The following is a 16911-nucleotide window of genomic DNA, read 5'->3' on the forward strand; positions in this document are numbered from 1 at the left end:
TCATTCAGCTGGCATTCTATCAATTGAACCATGCTTCCAACATGGCCCTTTCTCCCTATTTGGAGATGGAAGCTTGCAGACTTTTTGTCCTAGCTGGCTTCACTCCTCCAGGATTTCAGCCAGATATCTATATAAAGTTCTTTGACAGGAGTTCATTATCTACTAAATTCTCAGTAAATACAACTGCTATTTTGGAACTAATCTTTTAATGAGAATGGGCTAATTTCACACCAAGAACCACCTTTGCCTGTCATGATATAATAAACACTCTGATACTTCAGTACTGATGTATCAACATAAAGTAGTAAAAAGATTATTCAGTATGTCTGGGACTGACCATTGGTCAATTATTTAGAAAAATATAAAATGACAGCCATACTACACAGGCTTGAGCTCATTCAAGAAGGAGTAAAGCCTTATGTGTAAAGCCATGAAATCCATTTTTAAAACTTAAGTAAGGATACATAAGTGTTTGTTAATCAGCCCTAAGGATAGGAAAGCTACTACAACAATGGAAGAAAACAAAAGTTAAAAGAAAGTTACAAATTCAAACACACAACCATTTTAAACTTCTTTGCAATTGGTTTAAGCTACTTAGGGCAAAGGACTCATGACTTAACACAGATGTATATTGGATTTATGAAAGTCCTAATCAAAACATGTTTGTATACTAACCAACCAGTTACAGGAAAAATAAGTCATGCAAATAAGAAAAATACATGAACTTGTACAGTTGGATACCTACTTAAAATAACAGTAATGTACAACTTTTTGTTTGTGACATCACTAAGGATGTTAAACAAGGGGTTAGACATTCTTAGCCCAGTGCTAGTGGTTCACACCTGTAATCCTAGCTTCTCTGGAGGCTGAGATCCAAGGATCACAGTTTAAGCCAGCCTGGGCATGAAAGTCAATGAAACTCTTATCTCTGGTAATCATGAAAAAGCTGGAAGTGGAGGTATGGCTTAAATAGAGTACCAGCCTTGAGCAAAAACAGAGAGAATGAAAACAGAGGCCCTAAATTCAAGCCTCGCCAACAACCCACCCCTAAGCGGGGGAAAAAAACCCAAACCCACAATTCTTTTATGAAAGAATGATGACATGAACAGTTTAAAATAGATATTTATTAACAGAAGGGAGAAGCACTAGACAAGATCTTCCTAGCTTCTGGCATTTGTCCTAATGAAATTCCCAGTGATTTGAACACCTATGCATAGGGACACTTACTTGAGTCTATTTCAAATTACAGACAGCTTAAAGATGTTCCTTTGTAGTTAAAAGGTGTACTTTCAGCTAAGCCAGACAGTAAATGATCAATTAGCAAGTGATAAATTGTGTCCACAGGAAGATACCAGATACACAATGTTTCTATGATTAGCGGTTAACCCATAGATGCAGTCTTATTCTGAAGTCACTTTCCTATTAGAATAAAGTAAATGTGTTCTTTCAAACACAGATATCTTTGGCAGATGTGGGTAAGCTCACTGGAAACAAACCTACCTGTAAAAAAAACATTGAGACAATTATAAACTATGAAAATGTGAAATATAAGAAAAAAACACATTTTGTGTAAATTTGTTCTCCTACCCTAAATTCATTGTTGATAGATATGCCCTTTCCTCTCTTGTTTCCAAGCCAGCTGTTGCTAAGTTACTGAGAAATACTTGGAAATGAAATGGTATTCCTTCACATCGATCTGAAAAGATCTTCTGCTTACTTTCAGTTTAAGTCCACAGTTTCTGACTCCCCTCACCTAGCCTCCAACTAGTGAGGCACATGTACTGTTTTTTTTTCTTTAATTCTTTAAAAAAGTTATTTTTCTCTCTCTTTCCCTCCTTCCCTCTCTCCCTGTATCCCTCCTTATCTCCCTTCCTTCTCCTCTGCTTACCTTTCCTTTCCCTTACCCCCATTTCCTTTCCCCCTTTCCCTTTCCCTTTCCTTTTCCCTTCCCTTCCCTTCCCTTCCTTTCTTCCTTCTTCCCTACCTTCCTCCCTCCCTTGCTTCCTTATCTTTCCTTTTTCTTTCTTTCCCTCCCTCTCTCTATTTCTCCCTGCTTTCCTTCCTTGCTGGCACCATCTCTATTTATTTATTATTTTTGTTTACTTATTTATAATAGAAGGATATATTTATTCATAAATGAGAGGTAACTAGTGCCAGCATGCTTTAACCAGTTCTGACTGTGGCGATCCGTCCACACTTCGGAAAATGACAAAAAAGAAACAAGTCCCTTATTGCTTCATGCATACAAGGAATAACCCACTTGTGCAAAGAGGATTCCCATGCAGAGCAGAGATGATGGCAAAGAGGCCTGCTCAGAAATGCAGGAGCATAAATTTGGCTAGGTTGGAAAGGACTAATGGGACTTAAGTGGAAACAGAGCCAGGTGCCAGTAGTTCAAACCCTATAATCCTAGCTACTTGGGAAGCTGAGATGAGCAGGATAGTGGTTCAAGGCCAGTCAGGCAAAAAGTTCTTGAGATCCCACCTCAATCTATAACTGGGTGCAGTAGGGCATACTAGGGCATACCTATTGCCACAGCTACAGTGGGGGGTGGGGGGAGCTTCTTTTTGATAAGTAAATCAAGTAAGACCAGAAGTCAAGAAAATATTGACCATCTTTTCCCGACAGGATTTAGTAGTATTGAAGCATAGCCTTAAGAATGTGCATAGACAATATAACTTACTGTTTTCCTTTTAGTTTGAAAATTACTAGCTTTTTACTGTCAAATTACAAGTGTATAATCACCTTTAACTACTCGAGAAGGACAGATTCTAGAAAATAGCGGAGTTTTGTTGTTGTTGTTGTCATTTTGTTTTTTGTTTTTTGGGGTTTTTTTTGGGTCCGGTCGTGGGGCCTGAACTCTGGGCCTGGGCGCTGTCCCTCAGCTCTTCAGCTCAAGGCTAGCGCTCTACCACTTGAGCCACAGCACCATTTCTGGCTTTTTTTTTCTGCTTATGTGGTGCTGAGGAATCGAACCCAGGGCCTCCTGCATGCAAGGCAAGTACTCTACCACTGAGCCACTTTCCTAGCCCCTGTCATTTTGTTTTTTTCTGAAAAATAACCACAAAGAAAGAGTCTGGATTTTATATCTTTTGTTATATCCTTCATTTTTGTCATGGTATTGCTTTTCTTTTTTTCCTGTGCTGTGTGTGTGCATATGTGTGTGTGTCTGTGTGATTGTACGCATAGAGCTGTGTGTATATATGTGCATGCACATATAAGGTGCGGTATATAAACACAGAATCCATGTATATGGAGGAAAAGATTGAGAAAGAGGGAAGGGAAGGATGCCCTTTAATCTTATTAACAAAAACACATTCCTAGAAAAAAGGTGACACAGATATAGTAGTAGATTTTTCTATTGAATCCTTTAAAATTAAATTTGGTAAACTTTTCTTTTCTATGTGTGTGTGCCAGTATGGGGGCTTGAGTTCCACTTACCTTTTTCACTCAAGGCTGGTGCTCCACCACATGAGTCACATTTCTACTTTCACTTCGACCTTTTTGGCTGGGAAACTGGAGACGAGTCTCTTGGATTTGTCTGCCTGGGTTACCTTTGGACTGTGATCCTCAGATCTCAGTCTGATGAATACCTAGGATTCCAGGTGTAAACTACCAGCACCCACTTAAATTTGGTAAATTTATCAAACCAATTCAGCATCAAGCACTACACAAGTAGTTTCACTTCGCTGTCCTCTGAACTCTGTATGGCCTTTTCACGTTAGAAATCTAATGACTTCATTTCCCACTGTCTGTAGTGAAAGGAAAAACTTTGGTGAATTGTAAGAACTCTTCAGATAAACACTTAAGGTTTACCTGTAAAATTCAACATTTAGTTGTGATGTACTAATCAGAAATTTTTCATATTTTCTGTTTGGGTTACATTTGCTTTGAATGGGTCATTTATGTTTTTGTTGTACCCATTCCTGTGCCCAAAGGCTGTGGTAGCTTAAGGAAAATCCTTCCTCCCTATAAGGAATAATTGTGAAGGAATTTCTAGTTGTACCTGTTTATCCTCTAATTACATCCCAAGATGTGAAAGCTATGGGAACCTGAAATTAGAACACTATGGAACCCAGCATGAACTTCTCTTGTAATTGTAGTGAGTGTGTTATTTGTATGCTAAGTCAGAAATCCAGTTACCCTGGGTGGCAGTCTCCACCCCAGGGACAGAGTTGAGGAAGAGGTGAGATGGGAACTTGGTTCTGCAAATTAAGAAGAGACCTTTGTCTGAGAATTACTGCGCTAGGGGTGAGTTATGAGCATCTCCTCCAGAGGTGTGGCTATGAAGGCATGCACCAAAAGGATGCACAGAAAAATGTGCAACACCTGCTTAGCCCCTTTGTAAGTGGGTGCACTCCTTGCACTTGAATTTAGAATCCACACCATTACTCCACTTCGTGATTTCTCATGTAATTGGCTTTCTTTTTTTTTGGGGGGGGGGTCTGGTCATGGGACCTTGAACTCTGGGCCTGGGCGCTGTCCCTCAGCTCTTCAGCTCAAGGCTAGCGTTCTACCACTTGAGCCACAGCGCCACTTCCGGCTTTTTGCTTATGTGGTGCTGAAAAATCGAACCCAGGGCCTCATGCATGCAAGGCAAGCACTCTACCACTGAGCCACCTTCCCAGCCCTTGGCTTTCTTTTATAGTTATTCTACCCAACAATTTCCAAGAACTCATTAATTTTAGAACCAAATTCAAGGTTAAATTGTAACTGTGTACATAAATAAATGTTAGGTAGTTCTCTATAAATTACTGTTTACATGAAATTGTGAGCATTTTTCCCCTTTTACTAATGCCACTTGTATCAATTGTGAAGAATACAATCCAAATTTGAAGGCTTTCTTTGGTTTGCTTTATGTTTTTTTGTGGTGCTGGAGATGGAACCCAAGTCCTTGCACATGCTAGACACTCACTCTAGCCTTGAGCTACATCCCTAACCCAGCCTTAGAGGCTCTCTTAGGGGTTTTAATATTTAGTTATTACTAAAGTATATGTATTGTTTATTTGCAGCTGGCTTTAGAAGAAGTTTCCGTCTTAGCAGAAAAGATAAGAAAACAAATAAATCCATGTATGAGTGCAAGAAGAGCGATCAGTATGATACAGCTGATGTGCCTACATATGAAGAAGTCACACCATATCAGCGACAGATGAATGACAAATACAGGCTTGTTGTCTTGGTTGGTAAGTATGTAATGTTTGTGTGTTTTTGTTTTTGTCGGTCGTGGGGCTTGAACTCTGGGCCTGGGCGCTGTCCCTCAGCTCTTCAGCTCAAGGCGAGCACTCTACCGCTTGAGCCACAGCGCCACTTCTGGTTTTCAAGTGGTTTATTGGAGATAAGCGTCTCACGGACTTTCCTGCCCAGGCTGGCTTTGAACTGCGATCCTCAGATCTCAGCCTCCTGAGTAGCTAGGATTAGAGGCATGAGCCACTGGCACCCGGCATGTTTGTGATTTTGAGGAAATAAGTGATACAGTAAAATTTTACATTGTAGTTGAATTTTCAAACTAAAAATTTCCTCATCTTGAATACTCTGCTTTGTCTCCAGAGTGAAATCGGAAATCATCTGGACATATACATCCTTTAGAGACATTTGTGGGTCTGTGCTGGTAGTGGGCCTTGAACTCATAGCCCGAGTTGAAGGCTAGCACTTTACCACTTGCCACACCTCCTTTTCCAGCTTTTGCTGGTTAAGTGGAGATAGTCTCACAGAGCCCAGTGTTCCTCATTACACAGGTCATTTTTTTTTTCATTTTAAAAATTTATTATTTATTATCTTTTTATTGTCAAGGTGAAATACAGTTACATAAATAAGGTAATAATAAATTTCTTGTTGAACTTTTTACCCCCTCCCTCATTTTTCTCCCACTTTCCCTCCCTCCACCCCTCCCCCCCCAACTTGTACAGATTATTTCTAGTATATGCTCTTGTGAGTATCATGGTTGTTTTTTTTTCTCCTCTTGTCCTCCGTCTCACCATTTTGTTATTGCATTTTCCCCTTTACTATTGATTTTAGAAACCACAGAATTGAGAAGCATGAGGGAATGGGTAGGTTGAAAGGAGGGCGAAGATGCTGAAGTGAAGGCACAGATCAAGATGCAGTGGCTATATAAACTGTTTTGTTAAATGGCAAAAAAACTGAATACATAGCCTAGAAGTTTTAAAATGAGAGGAATGGGAGGTAGGTTGGGAGGGGTGGGTAAGCATCTTGACAGGGGCGGTGTTGATCAAGATGTGCTGTATTTATAAACTACTTTGGTGAATAGCAATTCCTCCATACATCTACTTACAGATGGTAAAAATAATGTAAAAATTAAAGTATCAAGGTCGCTATTCTACTCAAATCCGGATTGATATTAAAGTCTTATTTAAGAACATGCCACAGATAAATAAAATAAATAAACTATACTTGAAACTAAAGAAAAGAAGAATCTCACAGACTTCCCTGCCTAGGCTGGCTTCGAGCAACAACCTACAGATCTCAGCCTTTGAGTAGCTAGGATTGCAAGCATATGCCACCAGCACCCTGCTTCTAGAGACTTTTAAGATGGTTCTAATGAATGGTTGTGGGATATTGATAGAACTGCTGTTAGAAAGGGAACTAGTTAACACTGAGATTTGTGGACTATGTCAGGATGAATAAGTAAAAGAAACAACTGTTTTTTAAGGCAGTGAAAATTTTGTTGAGCTTGCTTTCAGGCGGCACCCATGTTGTAAGCTTTCTGTGACATTTAGACCTTCAGTGTGATGAAGTATTACAACAGATTTCTCAGGGACTTCAAGCTGGAGAGCCAGTTAACAAAAGTGTTTTGAAGTGGTTAGTTCTTGCATATGGTATTACCACAGCACTGGTTGGCTTACCTCACATCAACCTTCTAGACTCTATGGAGTCCTGCTTTCATGGACATGACCATTCACAACCCCAATCACTTCACCCACTCTTGTTGTACTTTAAAAATGTGATGGGTGTCTGGGTGCCAGTGGCTCATGCCTAAAATCCTACCCACTACGGAGGCTGAGATCTGAGAATTACAGTCAGAAGCCAGCCCACACAGGAAGGGCCATGAGACTTTTATCTCCCCAAGAAAGTCAGCAATGGAGCTGTGCCTCAAATGGTACAGCACTGGCTTTGAGAGAAAAAGCCTGTGCCCTGAATTCAAGCCCCAGTAATAGCGCGAAACAAACAAACATGTGGCTATGTCAGCTTCCAGGATCTAGGCCAAAGACATTGGGAATTTAGAATAAAGGAATGTGGTGTTTATTACTAATTGTTCCTTTATAAACTCAACATGACAGTTACAGGGATGAGAATAAATGGGAAGGTAGGGACTCTCCCCATCTTTATAAGGGAAAGGCCTTTGAAAATCTGAAGCAGGTGGTGGTGACTCATGGGAAGCAATTCACTGTCTCACATCCGCTGGCACTGAAGGAATCGTTTGCCTCATCAGATATTAATTTTATGCCTTGCTTATAAATACATATTTGCATACTTCAAGGAAATTCAAATTTTCCTTTCTTAGAAGAGTCTGTATCTCCTCATCCATGTATGCTGAGCTCTCCTTTGTGCCTGGAAAATTAGTTCCACCATGTACAGCTGTACACATAGTAACAATGGCTGAAGACTACTTATTGTTCCCTTCACTCTTCACTGCAACTATGGTAAATACCTTATATATACATTTTACTCACAGGAAAACTGAAGGAGAGATATGCAAGTTGTCCAAAACCTCACAGCTGCTAAGCTATAGAGCTGAGTCAGCTGCAGGGCCTTAGAGACTAGAACCTTCTTTCTCATCTCATTGTAGAATACAGCTTCTTCTAAATCAAGGCAATGCTAGCTTGCCCTATTAGACCTGCTTTTGTTTTCTGTTTTTTTCTTTTTGGTTTAGGGTCCATCCATTCATTTTCTTAACAAATACCACATACTTATTTTGTAAAAGTGTAGATTTGTTTCTACCTAATGCATCAGTTGTTCACTAAACGATGCCCTGAGTCATATATTTCCATAGAAGCTTCCAGGTGGGTTTAGCAAGTTTTCTAGGCTCTCCTCTCTCCTCTGTAGTATTCATTCTCTACTTGGTCTTCATTCATTCCACATCATTCTTGTTTTACCACCTTTGTCTTTATAGTTTGCCGGTGATTTAAAGGACCCCAGACTGCTTTTCTTGGCCTTGCTCTCTGCAGTCTGCTCACATTTTCTACACTTCTCCTGGGTGCATTCCCCCAGACACTTGTGGGGGGCGGGGGGATCATGCTTGATGGAATTACTTGCTCTGTCCTCAGAAAGGAGAGAGTATACTTTTTTTTTTTTTGTAGTATCAGATAGTCTTAATGAATGAGTAGAAAGAGAAGCTCTGGCCCTTCTCTTGACCTTCAGCCCCTAGTACAGGGCTTCTCAGACTTGAACTTGTATTCCATCACAGGGGTCTTGTTAATGTGTAGTTCCTGAACTGATACACCTGAGATAAGGGGCCATAGTTTCCCACAATGCCATGCTGCTGGTCCCACTGATTAACAAAGGCACTGTGCTTTTTACTATTACTGTTGGTCCTAATTCAAGTGAGAACTAGTCCCATGCACACAGGGGCAGCCTTGTCACTTGGTTTCAATGGATTTGATTTCCCTCTTCAGTTGGTAATTGAACTGTGCAAATTATTTTCATTTGTCCTCTTGGCATTGCATTTCAGTTTTGTGCTTTCTCATGTTTGCATTTTAATGATGGTTAAAAACTTTGTTTTTATTTTTCAATATAGAATTTTATTGTAAAGATACTGTACAGAGGGGTTGCAGTTACATGAGTAAGGTAATGAGTGCATTTCCTATTGAGCGTTGTTACCCCTCCTTTGTTTTTCCCCTACCATCCCTTCCCTCCCCACTTTATTTTCATTTTATCCACATTTGCTCAGTGAGATTTTAGGCTTGATTTATCGGATTAGGTCCACTGATTTGTAATCATGTTTAGCCTTTATTCTGAATATTGTACAGGAAAAGAAAAACTTCTCATTTGAAGCTCTTTAAGCTCCAACACTGTTTTCTCATTTTGTAGCAATTGCTGAGAAGATGCAGTATTTCTTGAGTTGATAATGACTGCATTCTAACCAAGTGGACGTAATGGAGACTACTAGGCTTGTTCTTTTTGTCATGTCAGATTATATAGTCTACCCAGGGGAGCAGAATATATCCCATGTCTGTCTAGGAAAAGCCGAGAATGATGAACATATGTTATGTTGAAGCAAACTGCTTAGGAATGTTTCTAGTTAAGGAAAGATTTGTAACATGCCCAAATCAAGAATGCCTGAACAGGTGGAGGCTTGGACTGAATATTAACATGTGTCCTTTCATTCCCGTATGCTCTGTGCCCTTCTGTACAGAATGACATGCCAGGGGCAATCTGGACAACCCTGAGAGGTTTTACCTGTCTTCCAGAAATATTGCCTAGCATTTGTTTTCATCTGTATAGTCACTGCTCAGAAAACCTTTCCGCGCTTACATATGACCCCCCCCCCCCGCCTTTTTTTGTAAGTCATTTCTGGGGCTCTAACTTAGAACCTAGATGTTGTCCCTAAGCTTTTCTGATAAAAGTTAGTCCGCTATCATTTGAACCTTGTGGCTTTTTGCTGGTTAATTGGAGATAAGAGTCTCCTGGACTTTTCTACCCAGGATGGCTTTGAGCCACAATTCTCAGGTCTCAGCCTCCTGAGTAGCTAAGTTATAGGCATGAGCCACCAGTGCCTGGCTTACATAACACATCTGATGCCTTAGAAGTTTCAGCTTTGTAGTCTGGAGAAATGCCCATCTGCATGGTTTGAGTCAGGGTAGTGTAGAAGTTAGAAATGGGCCATGGAGGGCCACAGGTGGTGCTGCAGTTCTGTTCTGCCCTTCAGCAGGCAGGCAGGAGACAGCTTTTACCATATAGCACTTTGGACTTCTTTGTTCATCTGAAAAATGGAAATAATAAGAGCCTTCTAGGTTTGTTTTGAGGGTTAAACAAAACAATCTCTTTAAACACTTAGACCAATTGTTAGTACTTTTAATAAGGTTTAAAAAATGTTATACATTGTTGAAAAATATGGTATTCAAATATGAGTAGGTGACTTCTGGTTTTAAACCTCAGTTTCCAAACCACATAAGTTAGATTATTGAGTAATTTTATCATCTGAAGGACTGAGTCCAGCAGTGGACACATACTTTGGAATTTCCAGATTTCTCTAGAGTGAACTGTTTACTTTTTATGATGGTAAAGAAAGACAGTCTACTTAGGATAGATGTTGACCCCTACAATGTGGGCGGGAGATGGAGAGAACTCAAGCATTCTGGCATTCTGCCAATCAGAGCGATCGGGAGAAATGATACTGGCCCTGAAAGTGTTAGAAAATAATGTTGGGGAGGAGCAGAGTATTATTTTCTCTATATTATTACCATAACATTATATGGTTTTTATTCTTGGACCTGGTGTCAAGAATTGAAGATAGACCAAGTTATTACCATAGCAAAAACTAGGACAATGGAGGACTTTGAATTTTGATCAAAAGTATTTTCATATTCCCTTTATTTCATAAATGTATTATTCCAGACGCACTAAATATCTTTGTGATCGTTCCTGTTAAACTCCTTTTTTATATTTAAAAGTAGTTGAAAATTGTTAAAACCAAATGTCAAACATTTTAGTACAATTTCCTTTGTGACAAGTTGTATCTTTAGTGAAACCTGACTTATTTACAGAGTAGAGTAACGAAGTCCAATCACGTGAGGAGGGGGAGAAAGGAAGGAGCAGAAGAAAGCTTTGGTATTTTCTTTTTAGAAAAACACTAAAGCACTTTGTGTGGCTTACGCCAAAATGAGAGCAAAAATTTAGTGTGTGGATATGTAGACAATTTGTGACTTGTTCTCTGTGGTTATGAGGCGTGAGGAAACTAATAATAAATCCTGCTGTGTATTGCACATGGCAGTTTGAGCTTTAAGTTCTATTCTGTCTTCCCCAGTGCTGAATCCCACATGTTGCCTGAAGACTGCTTTGCAGACATGGTTGAATAAACAGATGTTTATAAGAAAGTCGTGTTTTTCTATAAAAATGGTGGCATAACACTAAGTCCCTTCCCAAAAGCAGAGAAGAAAGTATACTCTCAAAATGGAATGCCAGTGTTAATGTCTTAGAATTCCCATTGCTTTTGCCAAACTTTGATGGAAGGCTTGTAGGAATTGGTCTCCTGAGGAGTTTATATAGATAAGCATAAAACCAAAAGTTATGGGCAAATTTATGAGTGTATAATGGGTTTAAAATTATAATTCTTGTATGGAAAAGGCAAATATGATCTTTAGTAGAAGCACAGTTGGCTTTTTATATCGTAGATCTACCTTATTTATATTAGGCTTAATTTCTAGGCATAAATCATGGTCCTGTCATTCAGCTGGTTTTTATGGAGTACTGAATGCCAGACAGTGTTCTGAACACATCCGGTCATTAGTGAATAGCTCAAACATTTTCTCCTCAAGCTGCTTACTTTCCTGGGAGAGGATAGAGCAAGAACATATGTATAATAAGTTGATGATGAATAAGAAAGCCATGTATATCACAGCTAGAGGGTAATAAGTTATATAAAGGAAAGTAAAAAAGAGAAGAGTTAAAGGGAAGGAGAATACAACAGGAGCCATGATGGATCCTTGGTCAATATCCTGGGTTCCAGTGAATGGTTCAAATTCTGAGCAGATGAGGAGGAAAGGATGTGCCTTATACTTGGCTAGAGAAGAAGAGGGTCATATCTTTTTTTTTAGAATGTTTACTTTTGTTTTTGTTTTTTAATCTTTTTTAATACATTTTTATTGTAAAAATACTATACAGTGGGGTTACAGTTACATGAGCAAGGTAATGAGTACATTTCCTATCAAGCATTGTTACCTCCTCCTTTGATTTTTCCCTACTTCCCTCCCACCTCCACAACTACACTCCCCCTCTGCCTAAATTGTAAAGTTCATTTTTCAACGTAGTGTCTTATACATCTCATTGTTACAATGGATCAACCTGTATCCCTATTTATGTTTTTTTATTGTAAAAATAGTGTACAGAGGGGTTACAGCTACATGAATAAGGTAATGAGTGCATTTCCTATTGAGCATTGTTACCCCCTTCTTTGTTTTTCTGCTACTATCCCTTCCCTCCCACCTCCCTAACTGCCCCCAAGTTGTAAAGTTCATTTTCTATATAGTGTCTTGTATATCTAACTGTTACAATGGGTCATCTTGTGTCCTTATTTCAGCATTCTGTTATTTCCCTTCCCCTCCCCAAATTAGAAAAATGTATATACAAGATGCAGGGCATTAACATCATATACAGGGGTTTATAACATGGGAGAAGAACATACAAAAGAAACAAAAAAATCATATAGTACATTTTAGATACATTAAAACAATATCAAGCAAGAAAAAAACAAGTTGTGTCCCTATCTTGGGGTTCATTTCACGTACCATTATCTTATATGGTCATATGTACATAGCTTTTGACCTTGTCTGCTTGTCCTAGACGTATACTAGTTATTGCAAATAAGGGAAACCATGGGACCTATGTTTATTTGGGCCTGGCTTACTTCACTTAATATGATTTTTTCCAAGTCTTTCCATTTCCTAACAAATGGAGCAATGTCATTCTTTCTGATGGAGGCATAGAATTCACACACACACACACACACACACACACACACACACACACACACACACACATTTCTCACATTTTCTTGATCTATTAATCTACTGAGGGGCATCTGGGTTGGTTCCATATCTTAGCTATAGTAAATAATGCTGCATGAAATTGCAGACTTTCCGCATGGCAAAGGACAATAGCTAGCAAGATCAATAGAAAACCAACAAATTGGGAGACGATCTTCACTAGTCATACATCGGACGAGGATCTCATATCTACAATATACTTAGAACTCAAAAACTAAATCCCACAACAACAAATCCTCAAAGAAACAACTGCCCAATAAGTAAATGGGCTAAAGACTTAAAGAAAAACTTCTCTGAAGAGGAAATAAGAATGGCCAATAGACACATGAAGAAATGCTCAACCTCTCTAGACATAAAAGAAATACAAATCAACATTGAGATTCTACCTCACCCCAGTTAGAATGGCTATAATCAAGAAATCTAATAACAACAGATGCTGGAGGGGATGTGGACAGAAGGGAATCCTACTGCATTGTTGGTGGGAATGTAAACTTGTCCAACCACTTTGGAAAGCAGTATGGAGGTTCCTCAAAAGACTCCACATAGAGCTCCCCTATGACCCAGCAATCCCACTTTTGGGCATTTACCCAAAGGATCACAAACGAGACCATACTAAAGCTACCAGCACAACTATGTTTATTGCAGCATTATTTACAAGGGTCATATTTTGATGTTTTGTTTTTGTTTTTGTGCTGGTCCTGAGGCTTGAACTTGGGGCCTGGGCTCTGTCCCTGAGCTCTTCAGCTCAAGGCTAGCACTCTACCACTTGAGCCACAGCTCCTCTTCCAGTTTTCTTGGGGTTAACTGGATTGAGTTTCACAGACTTTCCTTCCCAGGCTGGCTTGGAGTGTTGATCTTCCTGAGTAGCTAGGATTTAGGTGTGAGCCTCCAGCCCCCAGCCATATCTTTCTGTTTTAATTTGATTACCTTCTTGCTATAGCTGAAATAGAGGTGAAACCAGTGTTTAAGTTATTCTGTGTAAGACTAAGACAGACTACACTCTGGACAAGTTTGGGCTTTTTCGGGAAGCTCCCAGTCCCCCTCCCTCCCTTCTTCCTTTCCTCACTCTTTTCTGTCCCCTCCTCTTTTTTTTAATCTTCCTCCTTTTCTCTACATTTTTGTTTTTCTCCCTTCTCTTTAGACAAATGGATACTTTTTCACTTGTAACATTTCCCATTGTGAAATTGACAGAGGAAAGGAAATCTGACTCTTATCAGAGCTTGCTATACACTGCAAAGTAGCTCTACTTTGATATAGTTTGTTTCCAATAGAACTTTAAACTGTTTTTTTAATTGTCTGAGACCAGGACTCCAACTGGCTATTGCATAAGGACTCCTGTTCATTGGCTGGCATTCTACCACCTGAGCCATGCCTCCCACCCCGAGGAACTTTAAATTTTTATAAACAGATTTGTCACTTTCTAACACAAATCCAGCCACCTACTAATATGTTGATCCTATGATTATGTGTCAGATATAATAGCTTGTTTTTACTTTATGCCCATACTATCAAAATATCAGTGTTACCATATAATAGGCAGACTTTTTATGTGTCTGATCCGAGGAATACCTAGAGATTTCACTGAATTTATCTTGCAGTAAATCAAATGAATACATATGTTTTTTCAGGTAGCAAAGCGGTTGGGTATTTATTGCAGAGATTCCAGTAATTCTGCTATTTTCTTCTGGATAGTAAGAGTTGGCCAGTCTGGCCAGTATCATAAAAATGTCTGCAGGGAAATGGGAAAGAATTTTCATGTTCAGCAATACAGGTACACTGGAGGCGAACAAATATTAAAAGCTATATCCATGTCAGTTATTCCTTGTGTAATATACCATTTATGTTTTTATGTTTTTGCCATGATATACAAAGGTCAGTAGAAAACATGAGTAATACATGCTCCATGCAACAAATGTCCCTCTAATATACTGCTTAATAATATTATGACATAAATCCCAATAAGGACAGAAGGCTGTCAAATAAGGATGGAGTTTATCATTAGTGTATGAATTAGGATTGTTACATAAAAATGAAAATACAGTGTTAAAACTAATTTAGCTAAACTCTGCCTGCCTGTGTCTCTCTTTCCCCTAATAGAGTATTAACTTAATAGAGTATTAACACGAGCATCTTTATCAGGACTGTCGTTTCATAACAACAATCTTTAGATGAGTGTCTGTCTTCCATATTTCGATTATTAAGTTCAGTTTAATACTCATCAAATTGTTTTTCTTAAGGAAAAACTACACCTAAATTTGATGTCAGATATTTAAAAATATTGTTTCATGCTTATGCTTTGTAGACTGCCATTTCATTTTATGGGGGGCGGGGGAGTTTGGGGGTTGGGGATGGGATTGGGATTAAATCCAGGACCTTGCACACTCTTAAGCAAGTGTTCTACCACCTGAGCCATGCTCTGAGTCCTGTTGTGTGTTTGTTTTTGAGATAGGGTCTCAAAAACAAGGATGCAGCAGTATATCTGGCTTATGTGTTTTGCACACACACACAAACACACACGCACGATATTTCTTTGATTTTAATACAATTATTTTCTGGTTCACAGTTGAACAAAAATCTAAATATTTAAATTAAGAAGCGACTGGAAGCCTCACCTTCTCCGATAAGGTTATAAAGAAATGGGAATTACAGTTTTTAATTTTAGCATTAAATTTTAATTTTACAGCATTTAATTTTAGCATTATAAGAATGAAACATTAAATAATATAAGGGAAGAGTGGGGAAAAGATGGAAGTAAGAAGTTAGGAAAAGATGAGGAAGGAATAGAAAATAATGGTGAGAACCCTGAAATATTGTTGAAGGAAATAGAGTGTTTGGGCACATAAATAAAAGCTAACAACAACAAATTTTTTTTTTTAAATCACACAGCAAACATATCCTGAAGAGGAACAGAGCAAACAAAGCAAATTAGTTTTTCTTGCTGAAGGGAAGTATGGGCACAGGCTGAGCCTGCCCAGTACTCTTCAAAACTTTGGCCCTCAGAAAACTGTGTTGAATGTTGTGTCAAATTTCTCCTGCAGGGGGTCTGTTTGAGAAGTAGAATAGGCCTCGTCTACATTTCCACACTCCTTTGTAAACAATCTGGGCCTTCCAATTGACCAGGCTGTAGTCAATTGATTGCTACAGATGGTTGATTGCTACAGTCTGTGGGCTGTGTTCCTTGGTCAGCTAAGGCTCTTGAGCAGGGGCAGTTGTTGAGATGTAGCCCTGGGCTGGTTCTGTAGAATAGTTGTGATTCATTCATGTCCTCTGAAGTAATAAATGAGACATAAATGAAATGAATTTCTAGCCAGGGCAATAAGGCAAGAGAAACAACAAAATGGAAAGAAATACTCAATGTCCCTAGATATAAAGGAAATGCAAACCAAAACAACACTGAGATTCCTCTTCACTCCAGGAAGAATGACCCTCATCAAGAATACAAGAACAACTGCTGGGAGGGTTGTGGGGAGAAAAAGAACCCTATTACACTGTTGGTAGGAATGTAAACTAGTGCAGCCACTATAGAAGGCAGTTTTCAGATTCCTCACAAAACTAAACATAGGACTATCCTCTGAGCCAGTGATACCACTCTTGGGCATTTATATGAAAGACTGTATGTCCAGATACAGCAAAGGCACCTGCACATGCACATTTATTGCTGCACTGTTCACCATAGTCAAGTTATGGAAACAGCCCAGATGCCCTACAACAGATCAGTGGATCAAGAAAGTATGACATATATATAGTGGAATTTTATTCATCCATCAAGAAGAATAATATTATGTCATTTGCCAGGGAAATGAATGGATGTGGAAAAAATTATGTTAAGTGAAGTAAGTCAGGCGCAGAGAGACAAAAGGCATGTGTTTTCTCTCATGTAGAAGTTAAATCTGTTATAAACATATATGAAAACGTATACAGGGCCAGATGCATATATGCACAAACAAATTGACTAAAGTATAGTATATGCATGGGAGAATTCCAGAAGTATATCAAGTTAAAGGTCACCGTGGGCTATGTGGCAAGGCCCTGTCTCAAAAAAATAATAAGGTACACATGTAGGTAAACACATTCAGGATCACACACAAGCACAGAACATATTTTAGTGGCGGGACTATTGGAGGGGATCAGAAGGAGGAATGTGAGAAGGTAAACAATTCTGGAATATAGTGTGCTTGTGAACGAAGATGGC

The 16911-nt window shown here is 39.0% G+C and overlaps 1 protein-coding gene across 1 annotated transcript in view; it reads left to right on the plus strand.

Moving 5' to 3' along the window:
• Mpp7 (membrane palmitoylated protein 7) overlaps positions 1 to 16911 on the plus strand; it is a 220896-nt gene that overhangs the window by 181295 nt on the left and 22690 nt on the right. The window contains exon 12 of the mRNA XM_042686270.1: positions 5013 to 5183. Coding sequence (XP_042542204.1) covers positions 5013 to 5183 — 171 coding nt within the window. The remainder of the gene's footprint in view (positions 1 to 5012; positions 5184 to 16911) is intronic.

The sequence above is a fragment of the Dipodomys spectabilis genome, unplaced genomic scaffold (genome assembly GCF_019054845.1).
Source record: "Dipodomys spectabilis isolate Male_0828 unplaced genomic scaffold, ASM1905484v1 ptg000096l, whole genome shotgun sequence".
Lineage (NCBI taxonomy): Eukaryota > Metazoa > Chordata > Mammalia > Rodentia > Heteromyidae > Dipodomys > Dipodomys spectabilis.